Below are 20,433 nucleotides of genomic sequence, written 5' to 3'. Positions count from 1 at the left end.
TTAGCTACGGCGAGGTTGTATGAGTTCAGGCCCCTCTACGGTGGAGGTAATAGCCTACGTCTCAGTGCTCTTGGGAGCTTGTTGTCGAGTGGAATATGGATTACAGTGAATTGCTCACCCTTGCACCAGTGGGGGAGGGCGGCTTATATAGAGTGCGCTACCCTCCACAACAGTTCGGTGCACAGGGATGGAGTAGTGGCGAATAAATGCATACGTTACACGTAACGTATGTCTTAAATGCTAATAAAGGCACATGGAAACGTACGATCGTTTCCCTTCAGGGGGGTTACGATGCACAGAGTGGAATCCAGTCGGTTAGTTTGTTACACTCCGAATGCTCATCTCTAACTGGATGGTGGAGGATTTGTTACCGACTGGATGATGGGAAGTCCATAAGACAGTCGAAACTGACTAAGGGTCTTATCCCTTATGAAGGATAGCCCTTGGATAGGACTTGTAGGGCAGGGCTATGACCCTACCCTAGGACTATAACCCCATCATCTAGAATGTTGTTGCAAAAGCAAAGAAAAGCATTGTGCTAGATCAATTTAAGTTGTAAATTTAAGTTTTACGGGTCGGAAGGAGCTGCGTCAGGTCAGAACCCGCAGAAGCCGATCCTAAAAAACATATTCCGCAAATATTTTTTTTTACGGATCCATTATACGGGGTCTACATCTGTGCCAGCCCGCCTCGGTCCGAAAAACGGTTTTGCGTAAAGCGTTTTGCGGGCGTGTGGGATGGTGGGAGTTGCTCTTATACGGGGGAGATGCTCAACTCTCCTCTCTCGAGTCTCCACAGCAGAGTGGGTGCGCAGCCAGTCAAAGCCTCCCCGGAAACCCAAAGCTAAAACCCTAGAGCTCGCGGAGGGTTTTATCGAGATGGCGACGGCGGAGCAGAAGGGGAAGAGGCCGAGGATCGAGGCGGAGGAGGGCGACCGCATCGACGGCGCCCTACTGCACTCCATCGGGAAGCTCCAGGAGATCCAGGACGAGATCAAGAGGGTGAGTCGCTTCGTTTCTCGCCAGCTGACAGCTGTCGCCGCGCGCTCCGGTTGCTCGCTCGGCCTTTGATTCTAGCGTCGTTCTTTTTATTTTCGGAGCAGCTTGGACGAAGGCATCGGGGAATTTAGGAGAAATTTCAACTCCCGATTTGTTTATCCGCGAGGGGGCTGGTCTCGCGCCGGCACCGAGGCAGCGTTTGGTGGCCGACTGATTTGGTTGTGCCCTCGATAGGAGTATTCGGTAATTGGGGAGGAATTCTGTGCTTCCCCTCCAGGCCCAGGGGTCGAGCTAGTAGAACCTTCTTAGACTTTTAGGTAGTGATAGATATTTGGAGACCTTTGCTTGTGCTGCTGCAGAATTGTGGCCTGTGCCCGCGTTCTCTGTGGATATTTCAAATTACTTGTTCGTGAGCTTATGCACACTGGATTATACACGTTTACAATAGCTTTTGGGTGCACTTAAATGTTTGTGAGCACTCCGAGAGGCCTACCGACCAGGGTGTGTGGCGATTGCAATGGTCTATTTTAGATTCATTTTGATGGCTGGTAGTCTGAAAATACAGTAAGTAGTGCTTAAGGAAACACATATCAACACCCTATTTGAATACTTCAATCGATTGAAGTTTTGGTGGAAAGTAAACACATGAATGCCAGCATAATACTCCCATGTACATATAGAGCCCCTATACTCTTCAGACAAATATAAGCTAATTTCCTTTAGAAATAGAAAATGAATACATGCCTTGCTCTACATCTTGCCTTTCTTCAGAACATGTATGACACGTCAATCTCCATTACCACCAAATATAGCGCTTCTTCCACTCCGTTATACTATTACCAAATCAGCTTCAACTCCTGTTTTTATGGGCTCCATAATTGTTCCATTATGTAAATTCTGTGTCAAGCTTAGTTCTATAACTTGACTCGGTGATAAGAGCACGATTATGCATTCTATGTATGAGATAGTGATGAAACACCTAAGGATTTGTTAGTTCCTTGTTAGGATAAGGCACCTTATCTGCTAGTTAAACGCTCTTTTAATTGCTTAGGACTCCTGTCTTTCTGAAACAGAATTATTCCCTAAATATCTACAGTGACAAGAACATATTGTGAACGGACAGGCTATATTTGGCTGGAATATTTGAATGCAATTAAATTAGTAGCCAGTTAGCTTCATTTTTTTAAACCCGTCCCTAAGGCATCACTTTTGGCGTCAGGGCGCCCTCCGATGGCAGCGCGTTGGGCTCGCCTTTTTTTGGGGGGGGGGGGGGAGGCAGAGAGGATTAGACCAATCGTCCAATCCAAGCGAGAGGGGCTCCTCCTCTCCTCTCTGGACCTTTGGTGACGTCTCCTTCCCCCATGGCTTCGATCTGTGCTCCTCCTCTCCGGGCAAAGCTCCTCGCCCTCCTTCTCCGGCGCAACAACAAGGCGTGGCTCCCGTCCTGGTGTCACTTCTCCCTTACCCTCCTCTGTGTTAAGCTTCATGCACTAGCCAACGCAACCAAAAGTCCGAACTCGCTAAACTCACTTTTTCAATAAATTGCGAAAGCCAGGACTTGAACTCAAGACCTTAGCTCCGATACCATGTTAAGCTTCATGCACTAGCCAACGCAACCAAAAGTCCGAACTGATGGAAAGGCCTAGTGCAATCCACATATACTCTAACACTCTGCTCTTTATTTCATCCCCCCCCCCCCCCAGTGCTCTATTTCTCCCAGCAGTGTAGCTAGATGTGCTTGGCTGCTCCTCCTCCCCGCATCTGTTTCCTCCCAAATCTGCTTCTCCACCCACAAGGCAGCAGCCCCACCACCGCTTCTCTCCTTCCCCATGCTTTATCTGGTTGCTTATTGATTTGGCCCCTCTCTCTTTTTCTTTGACGGCTGATTGGGCCTTCTCCCAGTGCTGCTGCAGTAGCCAGGTGTCCCTGCTCTGATGGATCCTGTGGCTGGTAATGCTTATGATCTCCAATGGTCCTATGAGAAGAACTACATCCAATGATCCAGCTTCAAGTATGGGTTCTGGCCAGATTTAGAGTGCCATATATATATATTTATGTGTCTAAGGTGTCGCCTCGCCTTACGCTTTATGTGCATAAACGGTGAGATGGGGGTACATCGCATCACCTTACCGCCTTACAAACATTGATTAGCTTATACATTCATTTACTGCAGGTTAATGAGGAAGCCAGTGATAAAGTTTTGGAGGTGGTACAGAAGTACAATGAAGTTCGCAGGCCAGTTTATACTCGACGGAATGAAATTATCAAGGAAATTCCGGACTTCTGGTTGACTGTGGTTTGTAACATATTCTATGCTGATTTATGTCATCTGTTTAATCCTAAAACTGCTGATTGGTATAGTCTCATCGTTACTTATTTCATGCATTTATGCTGCAGTTTCTTAGCCATCCTATGCTTGGTGAACTTCTGACTGAAGATGATCAGAAGGTACATTATTTTGTGGGAAGTTTAACATCAACTCATCCTTTAACTTTTAGCATTTGTATTAAAAGTGCCAACAAGTAATAAAAATACTAAAATACTATATCAGATTTGCTGAGTAATAATGTGGAACCATACTCATACTATTTGATCACCTCTTGTTCCATTGTAGATATTCAAACACTTGGTGTCTATTGATGTGGATGAGTTTCAAGATATTAAATCAGGCTACTCCATTGCTCTTGTAAGCTTCTTTTGCATCTACAAGCTTTGGTTTCCTTCCCTTTGCTTACATGTTTTTAACTTGAACTGGCAGACATTCTCTTCTAATCCATATTTTGAAGATAAGAAGCTTACGAAAACATGTTCGTTCAGTGATGATGGAAAAATAACTGTAAAGGCCACCTCCATCAATTGGAAGGATGGAATGGTACTATGCCTCGTTATAAGCGCTTCAGTTAAGATGCTTCTGTCTGTAAAATTAGATCTAACGAGTTTTCTAATTATACATTAAGGATATTGCTAACGGAATGGCGTACACGGAGAATGGGGAGAAACGACTATTGATTGATGACAGGTTAGTATTTTTTTCTTTCACAATTCCCTTTTCATTTTTTGTAGCAGGAGTTTCTCCGTGCAATTTGTGAATCGGATGTCTTCTTCTTCTTCTTCCGTGCTATAAATTATTAATATTTTTTGCTCCATGCCTTATCTGTATATATGATTCATTCCAACATAGAGAGAGGTCATCATCCCATTTGAGTTACAATGTGCAAGTAGGAAATTTGTGAAGAGGATTCATGTTCTGTTTTCTTTCCCTTCTTTTCTTTGCAGTTTCTTCACTTGGTTCAATGATGCAAATAACAAAAGATTTTCTGATGGAGTGCTGGATGAGGTATAGGATTACGTGTCTCCTATGCTTGTACCTCCTGCTAAATCAGGATTGTGTCAATTGATCAGAAGTTTTGTCTCTCTGAAGTCTGGCATAAATTAGGAACTTTAATTCTTCCTCTTGAATTATTCTCTGAGAAATTCCAATCATACAGGTGGCAGATGTTATCAAGGAAGAATTGTGGCCTAATCCTTTGAAGTATTTTAACAATGTTAGTGCTTCTAGTGTGATATAAGTTGTTTATTTTATTGTGTCCTATATTTTTTTATTCTGGACCTTTTTGTCATGTCCCTCGAATCTTTCATTGCAGGAGGCGGAAGATGAATTTGAAGATGACGAGGATGAAGAGGTAATCCTGTTATCTTTAGCAGCAGTTCCATACCTCCATTACTTCCGTATATATATGATACTTGTTGAGTGTGACGGTGTGTGCACTTATGCAACAATGCATAACCTTCTTGTAGTTCATTTGCAATGGTGTACAATATCCTGATACTCATGCAATAATGCATAACCACCTCAGTTATCCTGATGTTTTTTTTGACTTCTCAATACATGTTTCCTGTTCATACCGCAACACTGTGCATCATCTGTTCATCTCAGGTGCTCCAACCCCAACAGCAAAAGGAATTTAGGTTGGCATTAGCACGCCATGCACTACACATCTAACATTTGGCCCAACTTCCTTAAATTTGCTAGCTAGCATCGTGTCAGGCTTTTGTGCTCTCATGAGGCCTGAAGGAAATGAGTTTGAGTTGGTGATGTCACTTGGGACCTTGTTTTTGTTCTACGCACACATAAATTTAATATGAGGTCTGGTTGCGGAGTTCCGCTGCACTTTATCTCTTTTGTACATGTATTTATCATTCTTTTGCAACTTCTGCAGGGATTTGACGAAGAAGACGATGATGAAGATGAAGAAGAGGAGGAAGACGATGTGGAGTGAAGCCCTCTTTCATGCTGAATTTCAACTGGCTTTGACAACTCCCGTGCGTGTAGAGTGGAGATCACTGGTCTCCTGGGGACTGAAAAGCAAGGTGGGTGTTTTGTTTGCCGGGGTTAGCTGGATTGTAGGATCCCTCAAAGAAGGGAAGCTTGATCTGTAGGAACTTGTTTTGATCTGCTTTATCGTGAATCAGCTCATACATTTGGAGTCCTGCAGATTCCAATGTGTGCATTTAAGTATATTTTTATTGTAGGGATGCAGTAGCTCCTGATATGCAAGGTGGCTGTGTTTCCTAAGATACAGTAGCTTTAACGACAGTTGGTGGGCAATATGTAACTTATATGGTACCTAATTGATGCCGTATTTCAATTACTTCTCGACAGTACCATTTTTGTATCATATCATTCACATACTTTAAAACTGTTTGTGGATCAAAGTTTTTTTTTCCTTGGGCGTTGCTAGGCGTCGGTTGGTCGGCTCAAATTTTGGCTCTATTCTTTCCCCAAATCACAACCACACGTGCAGGGGTTGAGAAAAGCGGAGTCACGCTTGTGCTTGCGCACCATGACGTCGCAACACCACCGCCATTCCTGCGCATGTAGCCATCGCCCTTCCAGCAAGTCTCCACTCTCCACTTCCATCCTCGCCGTCGACGTTCAAGCCTGGAAAGTGGAAACCCTGATAGCAAAAGTCCTCGCCGATTGTAGCAAAATCTGATGACGATTTGAAGCAAAAAAGTCCTCGCCATCGACGCCAATTCCAGCACCCGTAGTGGCCGCTTCACCTCGTTTGGCAACCGTCATTTGGCATTGGAATCGAAATCCAGACGTTTTGTTGTTCGGCTGCAATCCGGGATCAGAATTGCCGATTGGCCCCCAAAATCCCAAATCCCAGCCGTGATGATACATTCCTACCCCGTACGGTACCCCGCCCCTTCCATCCCGACTCCTCTTCCTCTTGGCACCCCGAGCTCCACGGGACGGCGCCGAGACCACGAGGCCTCCTCCCCGCTCACCGCCGGTGACCCCTCCTCTCCATTTCTTCACCTTGCCTAGCCATCCTCTGTCCTACTCCTTCTCTAGCCCTAATCCCCACCGAACGGATCCAGACCCGCCTGATTCTCCACCAAGCCCACGGGGAGCGGCCAGACCCTCGCGTGCGCCGCCGTAGGTTACCCCCGCTGTGGCTGGGCCGTGCACCGTGACGCTCCCGCCGCCGCCGCCGTCGCCGTCTCTCTGACTTCCACGCCTCAGCACTCACGGTACCGAGCCTCTGAACCCCGTCTAAACCCCTTTATTCGGTTTACCGGTTAATAGAGGCAATCCCCACATCAATTTTGGTTGCGGAAACCGAATTTCTTAGAAAAGAAAAAAATGCTCTGGTTGCCTGGCTGCAGGAAGGAAGCGGAGCAACCGTTGGCACGGCGTAGCATCCACGCAGCCGCGGTGGCGTAGCATCGACGCACGGCCTATAAAACTCGCTCGAATCGCGAACCCGCCCGACCCTCTCCCTCTCCTCCACCCCCGCCTTCTCCCAGGCTCCAGAATCCTGTTTTGCCGCCTAGCCGCCGGACTCCCGAGGCTCGGAAGATGGCCGGCGAGAGCACCACCACGCGCCCGCTCTTCGGCGGCGCCGTCTCCACCGCCTTCCCCGTCCGGTTCCAGGTACCACCACACTACACCCTTCTCCCTCGCACACATCCCCTTGCTCCTCCGGCCCTCCAGTCCCCTGCTCGCGCTTACGCCGTTTCTGTTTGGTTTTGGTACTGTCTTGGTCAGGATGTGAGCAACATTCGCGAGGTCCCCGACCACCAGGTTCGTCCCACTCCCCCGTTCGATTTTGTTGTTTGGAGCGCGCTGGCCCGGGGCGTGAGTTCCCGTACTGATCGATGTGTGTGTGTGTGTGTGTGGTTGTGCTGCGTGCGCAGGAAGTTCTCGTCGACCCCGCCCGTGACGAGAGCCTCATCTTCGAGCTGCTCGACCTCAAGGGCGAGGTTGAGGACGGCGGCAGCGCGCTCTGGTTCCTGCGCGACGTCGCCAACGAGCAAGATGCGGGGGATAACTTGGTAATGTCAACAGCATCCTGGCTTCACTCTGTCAAGTGTCAATAGCTTGGCCTCATTGCCATTAAAAAACACTTCTTCATGCCTGGCTTTCTGTCCCAAACAACAACCGCATTCTTCTTTTCACAATAAAATTAACTGCATTCATGAATTCTTTGTCTGCTTCATGTGCATTGGATGGTCATGAACTCATGGTTGTTAATTTTCCCATCCAAGTGCATTTTAGTCATAGAGACAGGCATGTTGGTAACTTATCTTTTTTTTTTTTGTCGTTTAGGTGGTCGAGCATTCTGGGACAATCGAGCTAGCTGGTCTGCGATCTGGGGAAGCACCTGCAGTGTCAGGAACTGCAATTGGCAAGCTGGTAAGCAAATGTCCTGTGCCATATCCAGATTTCCCTGCTCCTTCCCTTCAATCGACCTCCAGTCCATTGGCTTTCACCTGTGCTTCCCTGGATATGATAGCTTTAGTTAGTTGCATTAAGTCGGCTCAGTCTCATAATATGATATTTCTGTTCCTTGACATTCATTATATGATGGCCACTTCTCACCGGCAGTGAATAAAAAGTATGTAATGATCTCACGCTTGATTTCCGCTTTCTGTAGGCTGTTTCAAAAGGGAGGCAAGGCAGAGAAGCACAGAACATTGTTCGAGTGAGTACACCCATCCCTTGGAATTATGGTTCAACAGTTAATGTTTGTTTTGCAACTGAGAGTTGGGCTACCTTTGCAGCTTTACTTGGCAAACATACGTCTCAAGAATGCAGCAACTGATGTAGTTATCACCGCATATGAGCCGCTCTTGATAAAGTAAGCTTTGTAGATCACTATGACACACTTCCTCTGGTTAATGGAATTTTATAAACCAGTCTTTTATACTAATATATTTTGTTACCTTCTCAAGTAGAAAGTCTTGTTCAGATTTATCATCATAGAGAGTACTGTTTATCACCATTTATTAATCTTTGTATGACTTGATTATTATACAGCGATGTGCTTAGGAGAACTATGTATTATTTGGTATAATCTTAACTTGCATAAATCTGGTCTATATTGGCATGTTTGAATGACGATCAACAACTTCTTAATTCTTATGCAGTAGCAATTATGCTTACTAATCATGTGGGTTTTAAACTCCCTTGTCTCTGTCATCTTTGTAATACAGAACGACAATCCTGCCCTGCTGAATATTTTTTTTAGTTCTTTATCTAGGCTACACATGTTGAATAAAGTTGTATTATCGTAGTAGTATGGCCAAGGGCAGAACTAAACTGAAAAAAAAAAAACACTTCTCGGTTGATGAAACAGAAGCCTGTTGTGCTCAGGTCCTCATGTAGTTCCTTCAGTTTTCTACCTAGGCTAGTCATGTTGAATGCTATAATAGTACTAGAGAAATTGGATCTTTTGCCCCACTTTACTTCTCAATTTGATAATTTGCCCCTCCCCCCGAGACTGCCGGGTGGCAGTAGTACTACGGGGAGACCAAAATGCCGAAACTAGATTATATGTTTCAGCTAAAATGCAGATGAAACAGTATAACGATGCATCACAAGTAATGTGGAGATAGTCGTATTACATCTTAGTGAAAGCAAGTAAAATTAGTATGGACTTACATATCCAAATTAACGACTAGCTAGGCTATTGATGCCTTTATTTTAAGCCTGGGTATTATGTTTGTGCTTCCCACTTCTCCAATGTTACAGGCCGCCCCTTGAATGATATATTTTTCTGTCATTTTTATTTCAGTCCTTTGAGTGAAAGTGCCCAGGCAGTTGCAGCTGGACCAGCCATACCGGCAGAACAAGCAGGATGCATGCCAATGTCCGAGGTCTTCAGGCTTGCAGTGATGAACTTTGATGTCCATGATTGGAACCTTTTCAATGGCAGCGGCTGAAGCAGAGAGGGTAACATCTCAGTGCTAGAGTGATTCTAGAAAAAATGTTCTGCAAGGGAGTGTTTGGGGAATGTATTTTCCTTAAGCAAAAACTAGTGCTGTCTCTGAATTTTCCTTTAGAGTAGCGATTTTTTTTCCCCCTGAAAATACTATCACTTGGCGTATGTAGTGTCATCCAAAGAACTCTGGTTGAAGTTCAATATATCATGTTAGCTTCTAGAATTTACTTAATGGTTCTTAGTACTTGCTATTTCATCGATAAGGACCGCATATGTCGTCATGGGGCATTGAGTAGAGAGAGATCAACTCTGAATTCTGAATATCTTCAAACATGGGCCATTTGGGTATAGAGATTCGAGATGTTTTGATCCATATGAGTGCTTCAGAGTGGAAAGACACCCTCTGTGGTCTGTGCATTGTATGGTCTGCAATACTTATCCCTCATGGGTTCCATATATTCTTGACCACTCACACACTGCGATTGGCAGCAAGGATATAGGATGGCAAACATGTGAACCATGATGTCCAACGAAATACGACTCACAAAAGCTGGGTCTACTCTCTAAGTAGTTCAGGCCATCATCCAACTAGGCTCAGCGCGCTGATCACAATCTCTTATCTTGTGGGTCAATTTGTTTGGATCATCCAACTAGGCTCAGCGCGCTGATCACAATCTCTTATCTTGTGGGTCAATTTGTTTGGATCATCCAACTAGGCTCAGCGCGCTGATCACAATCTCTTATCTTGTGGGTCAATTTGTTTGGATAACTCTGATAATGAGGTTTCGCAAAAAATGAGAAACTTTGATATATTTTTTTAAAAAAGCGGAGAAACTCTGATAATGAGCTGCATGGTTGTGCTCCCTTAAATTTTGCAATTGCCATCAGAAGTTCAAACCTTTTATTTTATGGTAACTTTCGTGTATATGGTTCAAACTTTTCTTTGTCTCTGAGTTGATCATGCATGTTTAGATATAGCAATAATAAAGGTCAAATTGCTCAAACGGTTCGAAGAGCGAGTTGAATTCTACATCAGAATCTGGCAAACGATAGTAGTATATACGAGTATTACAGATGCACAGCGTTGAGACTTCCTTTGCAGGAAGCCTATTATAATCCGTGTCTGGACACTGAAAAATCAGAGAAAGAGAAAAGAAGAAAAGAAAGAAAAAGGAAGAAGGTGTTGGGAGCTCGATACTTTGAATTCTCATTACAAAGAATCGATCATCCGTGACGACGGCTGGGGAAAATTTCGAGAGGAGTCACTTGACAGGGCAATGCCGCTGTGGGGGGGCGTTCACTTCCATTGGTTGGCGACGATGTCGGCGAGGTCGACGACCCTCTGGGAGTAACCCCACTCGTTGTCGTACCATGCAATGACCTTGACCATGTCGTCTCCCATGACCATGCTGAGCGACGCGTCGATGGTGGAGGAGACGTCGGAGCACCTGAAGTCGACGGACACGAGGGGCTCGTCGCAGACGTCGAGGATGCCCTTGAGCTCGTTGGCGGCGGCGTCGCGGAACGCCTGGTTCACCTCCTCGGCGAGGGTCTTCTTGGAGACCTGCACCACGAGGTCGACGACGGACACGTTGGGGGTGGGCACCCGGAGCGCGATCCCGTTGAGCTTGCCCTTGAGGTTGGGGAGCACCAGCGCCACGGCCTTGGCCGCGCCGGTGGAGGTCGGCACTATGTTGAGGGCGGCGGCGCGGGCACGGCGCAGGTCGCGGTGGCTCGCGTCGAGCAGCCTCTGGTCGCCGGTGTACGAGTGGGTTGTGGTCATGGTTCCCTTGATGATGCCTGCGCCATTGCCACCGCCGCCATTAGTCATCGTCAACAAGTTGATTCAGTTGAGAGAGAGAGAGAGGGAGGGAGACGGGCACGTACCGAACTTTTGGTCGAGGACCTTGACGAAGGGGGCGAGGCAGTTGGTGGTGCATGAGGCGTTGCTGATGATGGTGTCGGCGTGGGTGTAGAGGTCGGCGTTGACGCCGCAGACGTAGGTGGGGATGTCGCCCTTGCCGGGCGCGGTGATGAGCACCTTCTTGGCTCCGGCCTCGAGATGCTTGCCCGCGCCGGCGCGGTCGACGAAGACGCCGGTGCCCTCGATGACGAGGTCGATGCCCATCTCGCCCCACGGCAGGTTGGAGGGGTTGCGGTCGGACACGACCTTGATCACCTTGCCGTCGACGGAGATGGCGTTGTCGCCCACGGGCTTGACGTCCGCGTCGAAGATGCCCAGCGTGGAGTCGTACTTGAGGAGGTGGGACGCCTGCTTCACGCCTCCGGTGTCGTTGATGGCGATCACCTCCAGCGGCGAGCTGTCGCCGCGCCCGTGCCAGCACCGCAGGAAGTTGCGCCCGATGCGCCCGAACCCGTTGATCGCCACCTTGAGCTTCGCCTCCGTCGGCGCCTTCCGCGACCCGCCGCTCGTGCTCACCTGCAACCACCGTACCACGCGCCGCTCATGTCTCATGGCATGCGACCAAGCGAGCTACGTACTCCTAGGTGACAGCCACATTCCGCCCATCATATTCATATCATACCGCGTATGTCCTGAAGGAGACGGCGGACATGAAGTCGTCGGAGGTGGCATTCCGCCGGAGCGGCAGCGACGACGAGCTCCTCAGCCCGGAGAACTCCAGCATGCCCCCCTGGATCGACAGAGGATGCATGGCAGTCCAGTTACATAACCACCGCGCGTCACAAACATGGAAGAACTGTACTACTACGCAAGCATGGAATGGAAATGGAACACGAGCAATACCTGGAGTGGCGCCATGGCCGTGGAGAGCATGGGCGACGCCATGTCCAAAGGATCCGATCAGATAGGGGGGAAGATCAAGGACGGTGAGGCGGGCGTGGCTGTATATACGAGTTAGGGGATTGGAGCTTGTGGTGCACGCGGGGTGAGAATTGAGATCGTGAGGCCGGGATTGGGCGAGAGATGAGATTTTGGATAGCCCAATGTATGGCTGCCAGTGCCCGCCATCGCGGCTCCCACACTTCGCTATTCGGGTCGATATGTGGCTTTTCTCTCTTCTTCATTCATGTGACCCTTCCTTCGTCATGTGCCTGATCGCATATGGTTTCTTTTTCCATTTTTTTTCACGATTATTTGTTGCAATGTAGGAGTATTAAGTATGCACATCCCGTATGGTGGATTTACTGCTCGCTCGGCTGGATATTTTTGCGTTCCATTGTGTGGGTACCCAGGAATAAAATAAAGGGCATGCGCACTCTATTTTTTTCCTACCTAATCCAAATGTATCAAAATATGTCAAATGAGTAACATAAATAGCTCAATTGAAATCTCACAACCATTTAGTACATAAAATGTATTTCAAATGTGCCCAGTTACAATAGAAAAGACTTACATGAAAGTAACAGAAGTAGAAAATTACAACACTAGGTAACTCTACGTCGTTGCATTGTCATGAAAGCATCAACTATGTCATCTTCATTTACTTTCATGAACACATCTCGCTTAATAATTGTCACCAAACGATCATCACCCATACTAGTCCTTAATTTATTTTTCACTAGATTCATTGCAGAAAATACCCTTTCAACACTCGTTGTTGCCATCGGTAAAATCAATATCAATTTGATGAGTAAGTAGACCAAATCATAGAGAATATGATTCTTTGTTGCAACAAGTAAAATAGAGAGCTCACCAATATCATCTTGTCTCGTATCATCAATAAAAGTAGCAAGTTGAAATTCTAGCCTTATCAAATCCGTGCTTGATATGTCCATGGGATAGAATGGTTTGATCAATGACACCAAGATATACTTCTCTTTTATAACGATCATCATTTGTTTGAACTTCATTATACCAACGTGATATTCCATGATGCTCATAAGTACAATGTTGGAATCAGGCCTAGGGAAAATGGGGCTATAGCCCTAGGTGTAGTGACAATAGTCTTTGTAATACCTACTTACTAAGTACAAAAAATCTCTAAAATACACCACTGAAGCTAATTTGGCCCTAGACGTGAACCCATGCTAATTCTGCCCCTGCATAAGTATCCTCCCACAAAGGAACTTGAATGTCATGTTTCTGGCAAAATAGGGTTAGCTTTGCAAGAAATTCTTCCTAACCATGACACCTCATGTGTCGCATTCTACTCTTTGCCAAACTAACAAGTGCCACTGCATTAATAGTATCTTGATCTCTCTTTTGCAAAGATTTGGACAACTCATTTGTATAGCCAAGAATAACAAGCATCAAGTGAAGATTGAAAACAAAGTCAAATGATTCAATGGCTTGAGTAACTCCATGTATTCTTGTCCACTCACCTTTTGTGAAGGATCTTTTCCAATAGCATCAAGTACTTCAAGGATTGTGGAATATATGTTAACAACGTGCATAATGGTTTTAAAATAAGAACCCCGAGTATCGTTGGGTCTAGCTAGTCCCATCTCTTGATTTAGCCCACTTCCACTTTCAATCTCGCCCTTTTCAAGTGATTCAAAAACCTTTTGAGCTCTAACATCTCGAAGCATGTCGATCAAGTTTAGGGAGTAACTTATTAAAGTTATAGGTTGTGAGTCGTATGCATCTTTCGATGCAGAGGCCGAAGGTTACCCTCCTTTTCAAATTATATATATCAAGTTGTCAATAATGGGTCATCAGGCTGCTGAGGAGTTTTGAATTGTGGCAGTTGAAGTAAATCTTTTTCACATTTCCTTGCCTCTGATTTCTTTAGCTCCTGCGTCGATACTGCTCTCTTCAGCTCTGTTTACCTACTGTTGTTTTACCACAATATTGATTTACCTAGCAATAGCATCGGCTATGTACTACGACGTAGATTTTTTTCCCAGGTTAAGTATGACGTAGATGAAATTGCTCACAGTCATGCACCATCTCGTCGCAAAGCAAAGGACAAAACTCATCCACCACTCATGTGCAAAATGCTCAAATCTTGACCGAGGAGCCACGACTGAAGGCCCAAAACTAGCGCTAGCGGGCAAACGATTTAGTGTTATCCACAAGATAACGCGCTCCATCCTTAGGGCTATCTTAGGAGGTTCTAAAAACATCTGTCCCGACCCCGCATCGCCCGTCGCGGGCGACTGGGGGCCGGGGAACCCAGCCGCCGCTGGCCAGCCACCCGTCCTCCAGCCCATCCCGCGTCACCGTCGCTGGAGGGCCAGCAGATGCCCACCTGCCCTCCCGACCCGCCCCCACCCCCAGATCCGCTCCTGGCACCGGAGACGGCCTCCCCCAATGGCTCCCCGGTGGCCTCTTCCCCGACCAGCTGCTATCACAGGTGGCCTCGCCCCGACTCCTGGGGCGCCATCCTCATCCGCCCTGATTGGATCTGGGGCCTCCCCCAGCCGTTTGTGGTGCCTACTCCCTTCGTCCGGCTACTGCAACTTCTGGCCCGACGTGGCTGCCTCCTCTCCACGGGCTGCTATCGCCGCCAGTGGCAGTGGTGGCGGTTACGTCATGGATGTCGAAGACGGTGGGTGGGGCTGGCGTAGCTTGATGGATTCCCTTCGAGCAGGGGGTTCGGCTTATTGGCGGTACAGGGGGAAGTCAGGCAGCGAGGTAATGGTGCTAGCCCATGTGTGGCATCTGAAGGGAGGCGTGGATGGGCAGAGAGGGGCGGACCTACGGTGATGGCCGAAGGCGATGGCGCTGTGACAGCCCGATGCCGACGTTCGAGAAGATTCCCCATTCTTTCCGTCTTCGTCGTTTGTCTATTTTCTTTTGTCACATCATCATCGCATCATGCGCATCATCAGCATTACATTGGCACCCCGTTGCCGCCAGTTTTCAAAACTTGCATCCGTTGTTAGTTGCCGGTTCTCGTCGTTGTCCGTTCCGAGCCCGACCACACAAGCACGCACCCGTGGCAACGTTTAAATCTTGTTTTTAAAGGTGTGTAGAAAACTTTCTCTGATCAGGGTGAAACTTGGCATGCGTTCGTGATTAGTTATGGGTAGGCCGCCTGTCGAATTTCGTCGCGATCGGAGTCCGTGTGGTACCCGAACGGTCGACCGTAGCGGCACCGTATTCGGTCTACCGTCGGATGGTTGTCGGTGTTTTAAAAATCGTTGCCGTGCCGCCCGTTTTCCCTCTCGTCTCCGGTAAACCACTCTTCACAGCCACGTACCCGTTCCCGCGTGCGGAATCGTCCGATTCCGACCGCACAGTTGGATCCGGGGCGGAAAACCGCTAAACCTAGCCCCCCATTTGTTATAAATAGACCCCCTGCTATTTTTTAGGCAGCCAACCCCCTCTCTCCTTGAAATTCGTGCAAACCCTAGCCTCCACCTTCTCCAGCTAATCCTCAGATCCGATCTGAGCGATCTGGACCGTCAGATCGAAGATCCAACGGCCCAGATCCGCCCCGTGCCAACCCTCCTTCTCCCCGAGCAGCCTCACCCCGAGCCGTGCCCTTGCACAGCTCCTCCTGCAGTCCGTGCACAGGTCGGACCTCGCCGAAGAGCCGTCGTTGCTGGAGGTCGGAGCTCTGCTGCTGCCGCCGCCTGCTGTTCCCGGAGCTGCAGGCCGCCGTGCGCGTGTGCTTCCCCGTTCCCGAGCGGGAGGAGCCCGAGCTCCACGGGTCCTACGCCCCAGTCGCGGCCGACCGCCTCCCCTATCCGGACCTAGCCAGCTCGCCGGAGACCCGCCAGAGTAGGCCAGTCGACGTCCCCGCAGCTGCGCTGGCGCCCTGCTTCGCCCCGTCGCCTCCCCACGCCCGATCCAGATCGAGAGCAGGTCCGTGCGGAACCGTCGCTCGTTGACCGGTGAGTGGGCCGCCGTGCTCCCGGGCTGCCAACTCCCGTGCGCCCCGGCCTCGTGGGCCAGTTGCGGCCAAGCCGGCCCAGCTCTCTCCCTCCGCGTCGGGCTGCTTCGCCCTCCAAGCCCCCAGCTGGTCAAGGCCCAGCTCAGCCCCGTCGGCCCAATCGGCCAAGCAGGTGAGACCACTTCCTACCACTATCCCCCGCCATGGCGTCGTATAGCTAGATCACGCATGCTCCTCTGTTTAGGCTTGTCAACAGATCCGGCCCAGTAGATATTTAGGATTTAATCCTAATTTAATTATTTTTCAATGGATAGACTAGATTTTCAAACGCCCGTATCTTTTTAACCGTAAGTCGGTTCGCGACATGTAGCATATGTATTTTGTGTAGAATTTCGCGCGGAATCCGAATTTATAACCTGCATATTTGTTTGACGTGTTTTAGCGTGTCGTATGCCTAGAAACGCGTGCTGTTCCAATAGGTTTTGTCCCGTTTTATTTTCTCGTGCGAGTCCGGTTTGCCCGTATGCCGTAGTAGAAATGCCCATGTTTTAGGAACCACTTTTCCATGTATTTTAGAGCCGTCATTGGCATTTTTGCGTGTAGGGATTTGCCGCTAGTTTATGTTTCCGTCTATAGGTTTTTATCTCGCATTTACGTGTGGTGAAATTAATGTTGTGCAACCCCACATATTTTATATGTTTTCGGGGTAGAAAAATCCATAGGATTTTTTTGTGCGATTAGTTTTAGCTTTTCAGCAAGTTAGTTCGCGAGATATTTTGCCATGTTGCCATCTTGTCTTTTTCGTAGGATTTATTCCGTGCTTCGTTTGATTAAGTTGTCAACTAGGGAGTTGTTCTTGGATGTTTACTCTAGCCCCTGGTATTTTTGGTTGCAATAGAAATGCATGTTTAGGTGTGGTTTGCTTGCTCTCAAGTTGCTAGAAATAGTGCTGATTTGGAGGTGCTGAAATATTTCTAAGTCTGGAATCTGTTATATTTTGTTGCTGTCTTGTCTTGCTTGTATCTTGTAATTTGTAGCTCTTTTAAGGTTGGTGCAATGGAGTTAGTTGTAGACTTTGTGTTTCTCTAGCATGCTGTGAATTTTCATGCCATTTGGAGTCCTGTAGCTTATGGTTTGGCTGCTGCCAATATGCCTTCAGACCGAAAACTGCACTTTCATGAAGTATTATTTTCACTAAGTCTGAAACTGTGTGTGAGAAGCCATTTTGTGACTTCTTTTCCTAGTGATCCATGATGCCATGCTAGTTGTTGTTAGTTGTTTGTTGTAGTGCTTCTTGCCCTCTTTCGTGTCATGCCTTGGTTGAGTAGATTGGAGTTGTGTAGCTCGTAGTTGTGGGGTGTAGAAAATGCTATGTGGCTGATTTTGGCAGATTGTAGTGATATCTTGTTTTGCTCGTAGTTTTTGAACCGTAGCTCCGATTTGACCGTGTCCTATATGAAACTTGCTTATAATCTCATGTAGTTTCATTTTCTCTTTCTGGTTGTGTGTTTTGAAGTGCTCGTGACCGTCGTTGCACACATATTGCATTCATGCCATCATATCTTGCGGTGCTTGTATCTTTTGAACCGTAGCTTCGTTGGAGATGATCTCTATGTGTAAATTGCTTGTAACAATGCGTAGAATCACGAGAACCTATTTGTTTTGCTGTTTAACAATTAATTAAATGTGTTAGTTCAGATCTGGACAGAATTGTAAATTAACATGTGAGGTCGTTTCGGAGATGCTATATGTCATTTCCGACCTCATTTAAAATGCCTAGATAGGTAGTTTAATTACGCTTCACCTCTTGCCATGATTAATAACATTTAATATTGCCGTGTATCTATTCGGGATAGAACTAAATAAATAAACGTGGAGTTTCGTCAATATGCGACTCGTTGCATATTGAACTTCACTTAAAGTGTAGTGTTTGAGTGTGTGAATTGTCATGCCGTGACTTGCATGTATTCAGCTTCTCATGCATCATTTGTGTTGTGCTTCATGTGGTGAATTCCGTGTGTTGATTTGTGTTTCCGGTTTGCTTCGTCTCGATAGAGTTCCACAAGCGTGTCGGAAAGTGAGGACCCGTTCGACTACGTCGGTTCGTCTGCTTCACGAAGGCATTCTTCTTCCAAGCTGGATCTCAGGCAAGATGACCATTTCCCCAGATACCATTACTGTCATTGCCATGCTAGTATCACTGTTTCTATCGATTATGTCTCGTTGCCTACCACATGTTAAACATCAGCCTCTCAACAATGCCATGAAAACCTTCAACCTGTTCAACCTAGCAAACCACCGATTGGCTATGTTACTGCTTGCTTAACCATGTGTTAGCGTTGCTAGTTACAGGTACAGTTGCTTCCATGTGTTAACATGGGTTCCTTGTATATCACCATGTTAAATGCTATTTAATTTAATGCACCTATATACTTGGTAAAAGGTGGAAGGCTCGGCCTTTCTAGCCTGGTGTTTTGTTCCACCTTTGCCCCCTTAGTTCTCGGCTACCGGTGTTATGTTCCATAATTGAGCGCTCCTAACACGATCGGGGTTGTTATGGGGACCCCCTTGATAATTCGTTTTAGATTAAAGCTGGTCTGGCAAGGCCCAACATTGGTACTGTTTGCCCAACATAATAATTCTGTTAATACTGAAATGCATAGGGAGTTAGTGCTACCCGAGGAGTAATTCTACATAAACAGGGGGCCCAGTGCTGATGGTGTTGGTCCCAAATGGTCTGCCTGCGGGGCCACCGCGAGGAAACTCGAGGTTTGGCACTCATAGCTAGCTCCATCCGTCGTGTCCTGAGAACGAGATACGCGGCTCCTATTGGGTACGTCGACACGTCGGGCGGCCTTGCTGGATTAGTTTTACCTTTGACGAGATATCTTGTGCATTGGGATTCCGATGATGCTTTGGGTAATCTCAGAGTTGAGGTTTCCCACTAGGGAATCCGACGAGATCGCGAGCTTCGTGATTGAGATTTCTATGCGGCTTGTGGTAATTTATGATGGACTAGTTGGAGCACCCCTGCAGGGTTAAATCTTTCGGAAAGCCGTGCCTACGATTATGTGGCAACGTGGAAACTTTGTTTAACACTGGTTCTAGATAACTTGAAGTTAACTTAATTAAAATATGCCAACTGTGTGCGTAACCGTGACTGTCTCTTTCGTGACTTCCTTCTCCGATCAAGGACACGGTGGGGTTATGTCTGACGTAGGTAGGTGTTCAGGATCATTCATTTGATCATCAGTAGTTCACATCCGCTATGCGTAGATCTTCCCCCTCTTATTTCTTGTACTCGTAAGTTTAGCCACCAAATAATGCTTAGCCGCTGCTGCAACCTCACCACTTAACCATATCTCACCCATTAAGCTTTGCTAGTCTTGATACCTTTGGAAATGAGATTGCTGAGTCCCCTGTGGCTCACAAATTACTACAACACCAGTTGCAGGTACAGGTAAAGGTTACTCAACGCGAGCGTGTTGTTTGTTCATTTGGAGTTGCTTTTTCTTCTTCTTCTTCATCATCGATCTAGGATGGGTTCCAGGCCGGCAGCCTGAGATAGCAAGGATGGACGTCGTTCTTCTTTTCTCGTTTGTTTTCGTCCGTAGTCGGACCCTGCTCTTCTTCGTGATGATTATGTATTGTACTACTGTGACTCTGATGTAGCTTGTGGCGAGTGTAAGCCAACTCTATTTATATATCTCTTCTTTTCAGTACATGTACTTGTAACGATATCCATTCTTGCGACACGACGAGATGCGCTTCTATCCCTGACGAGGCCTCGTGCCAAATTGAGGATAGGGTCGCATCTTGGGCGTGACAGGCGTGAAACCTATGGCAATAGCGGGACCTGCTAGTGTGCTTGAATTAAGGCACCAGTCCTAGGGTTCCTCTTGCGCCATGACGAAGATCTGCCTGATGCATGATCTTTCTGATCTGGCAGGAGTGGGGAGTTCCGGAAGGCTCCGCCGACGAACTCCCATGGGCGTGTTATGCGTGGAGATTGCTGGATCAGATGGAATTTGGTCATGCCCATTGGTTTTCCATTAAGGAGGGAGCGGCGTGAAGCTCTGCTATCTGTTTCATCACGAGATATTTTACTGTATGGTAAAGTCAGAGGTGGAGAATGTCATGAAAGTTGAGATTGGAGGACTAGTAATGGTGATTGTAGCCTACGGCGTTTAGGAATTTTCTTGGAGTTTCGGGATTCGTAGCAGTGGTATGTAAGTGGCGGCAACATCAGAGGTGAGGTTCAAGGTCCTACCTTTCAGGGTGAAAATCCAAGGTCTGGCCTTAATCGGTTGTGCCTGGCAATGGCCTTGTTGAAGACATTGTTTTGATAGCGGGGATTATCTCCAGGATGAAAACCCAAGATTTATGATTGGGCGACGACGGTGCTATTGCATTGTTTTCTTCTTGGAGGCATCGTTT

General features: G+C 47.3%; 3 protein-coding genes across 3 annotated transcripts; 2 read left to right on the top strand and 1 right to left on the bottom strand.

Annotated features, from left to right (window-relative positions):
- The first annotated feature begins 768 nt into the window (after nucleotides 1–768).
- On the top strand, nucleotides 769–5,650 carry LOC123426906 (NAP1-related protein 1-like). The gene is made up of 10 exons (XM_045110814.1): nucleotides 769–1,001; nucleotides 3,172–3,294; nucleotides 3,396–3,446; nucleotides 3,613–3,684; nucleotides 3,757–3,870; nucleotides 3,956–4,017; nucleotides 4,275–4,335; nucleotides 4,487–4,543; nucleotides 4,643–4,681; nucleotides 5,219–5,650. The coding sequence occupies exons 1-10, from the start codon at nucleotides 879–881 to the stop codon at nucleotides 5,276–5,278; spliced, it is 762 nt and encodes a 253-aa protein (XP_044966749.1). The 5' UTR covers nucleotides 769–878; the 3' UTR covers nucleotides 5,279–5,650.
- A 506-nt stretch (nucleotides 5,651–6,156) lies between these two features.
- On the top strand, nucleotides 6,157–9,459 carry LOC123426907 (ran guanine nucleotide release factor-like). The gene is made up of 8 exons (XM_045110815.1): nucleotides 6,157–6,539; nucleotides 6,675–6,942; nucleotides 7,057–7,092; nucleotides 7,206–7,343; nucleotides 7,618–7,704; nucleotides 7,946–7,993; nucleotides 8,073–8,149; nucleotides 9,086–9,459. The coding sequence occupies exons 2-8, from the start codon at nucleotides 6,868–6,870 to the stop codon at nucleotides 9,231–9,233; spliced, it is 609 nt and encodes a 202-aa protein (XP_044966750.1). The 5' UTR covers nucleotides 6,157–6,539; nucleotides 6,675–6,867; the 3' UTR covers nucleotides 9,234–9,459.
- An 813-nt stretch (nucleotides 9,460–10,272) lies between these two features.
- Nucleotides 10,273–12,229, bottom strand: LOC123426905 (glyceraldehyde-3-phosphate dehydrogenase A, chloroplastic). Its single transcript, XM_045110813.1, has 4 exons — nucleotides 12,000–12,229; nucleotides 11,779–11,886; nucleotides 11,120–11,672; nucleotides 10,273–11,032 (listed from the first exon to the last, which is right to left on the bottom strand). Exons 1-4 carry the CDS (start codon nucleotides 12,039–12,041, stop codon nucleotides 10,530–10,532), a joined length of 1,206 nt encoding a protein of 401 aa, XP_044966748.1. The 5' UTR covers nucleotides 12,042–12,229; the 3' UTR covers nucleotides 10,273–10,529.
- Between the last annotated feature and the right edge of the window lie 8,204 nt (nucleotides 12,230–20,433).

The sequence above is a fragment of the Hordeum vulgare genome, chromosome 2H (assembly GCF_904849725.1).
Source record: "Hordeum vulgare subsp. vulgare chromosome 2H, MorexV3_pseudomolecules_assembly, whole genome shotgun sequence".
NCBI lineage: Eukaryota > Viridiplantae > Streptophyta > Magnoliopsida > Poales > Poaceae > Hordeum > Hordeum vulgare.
Note: the sequence above shows the minus strand (reverse complement) of the source record. Positions and strands in the feature narration are given on the sequence as shown.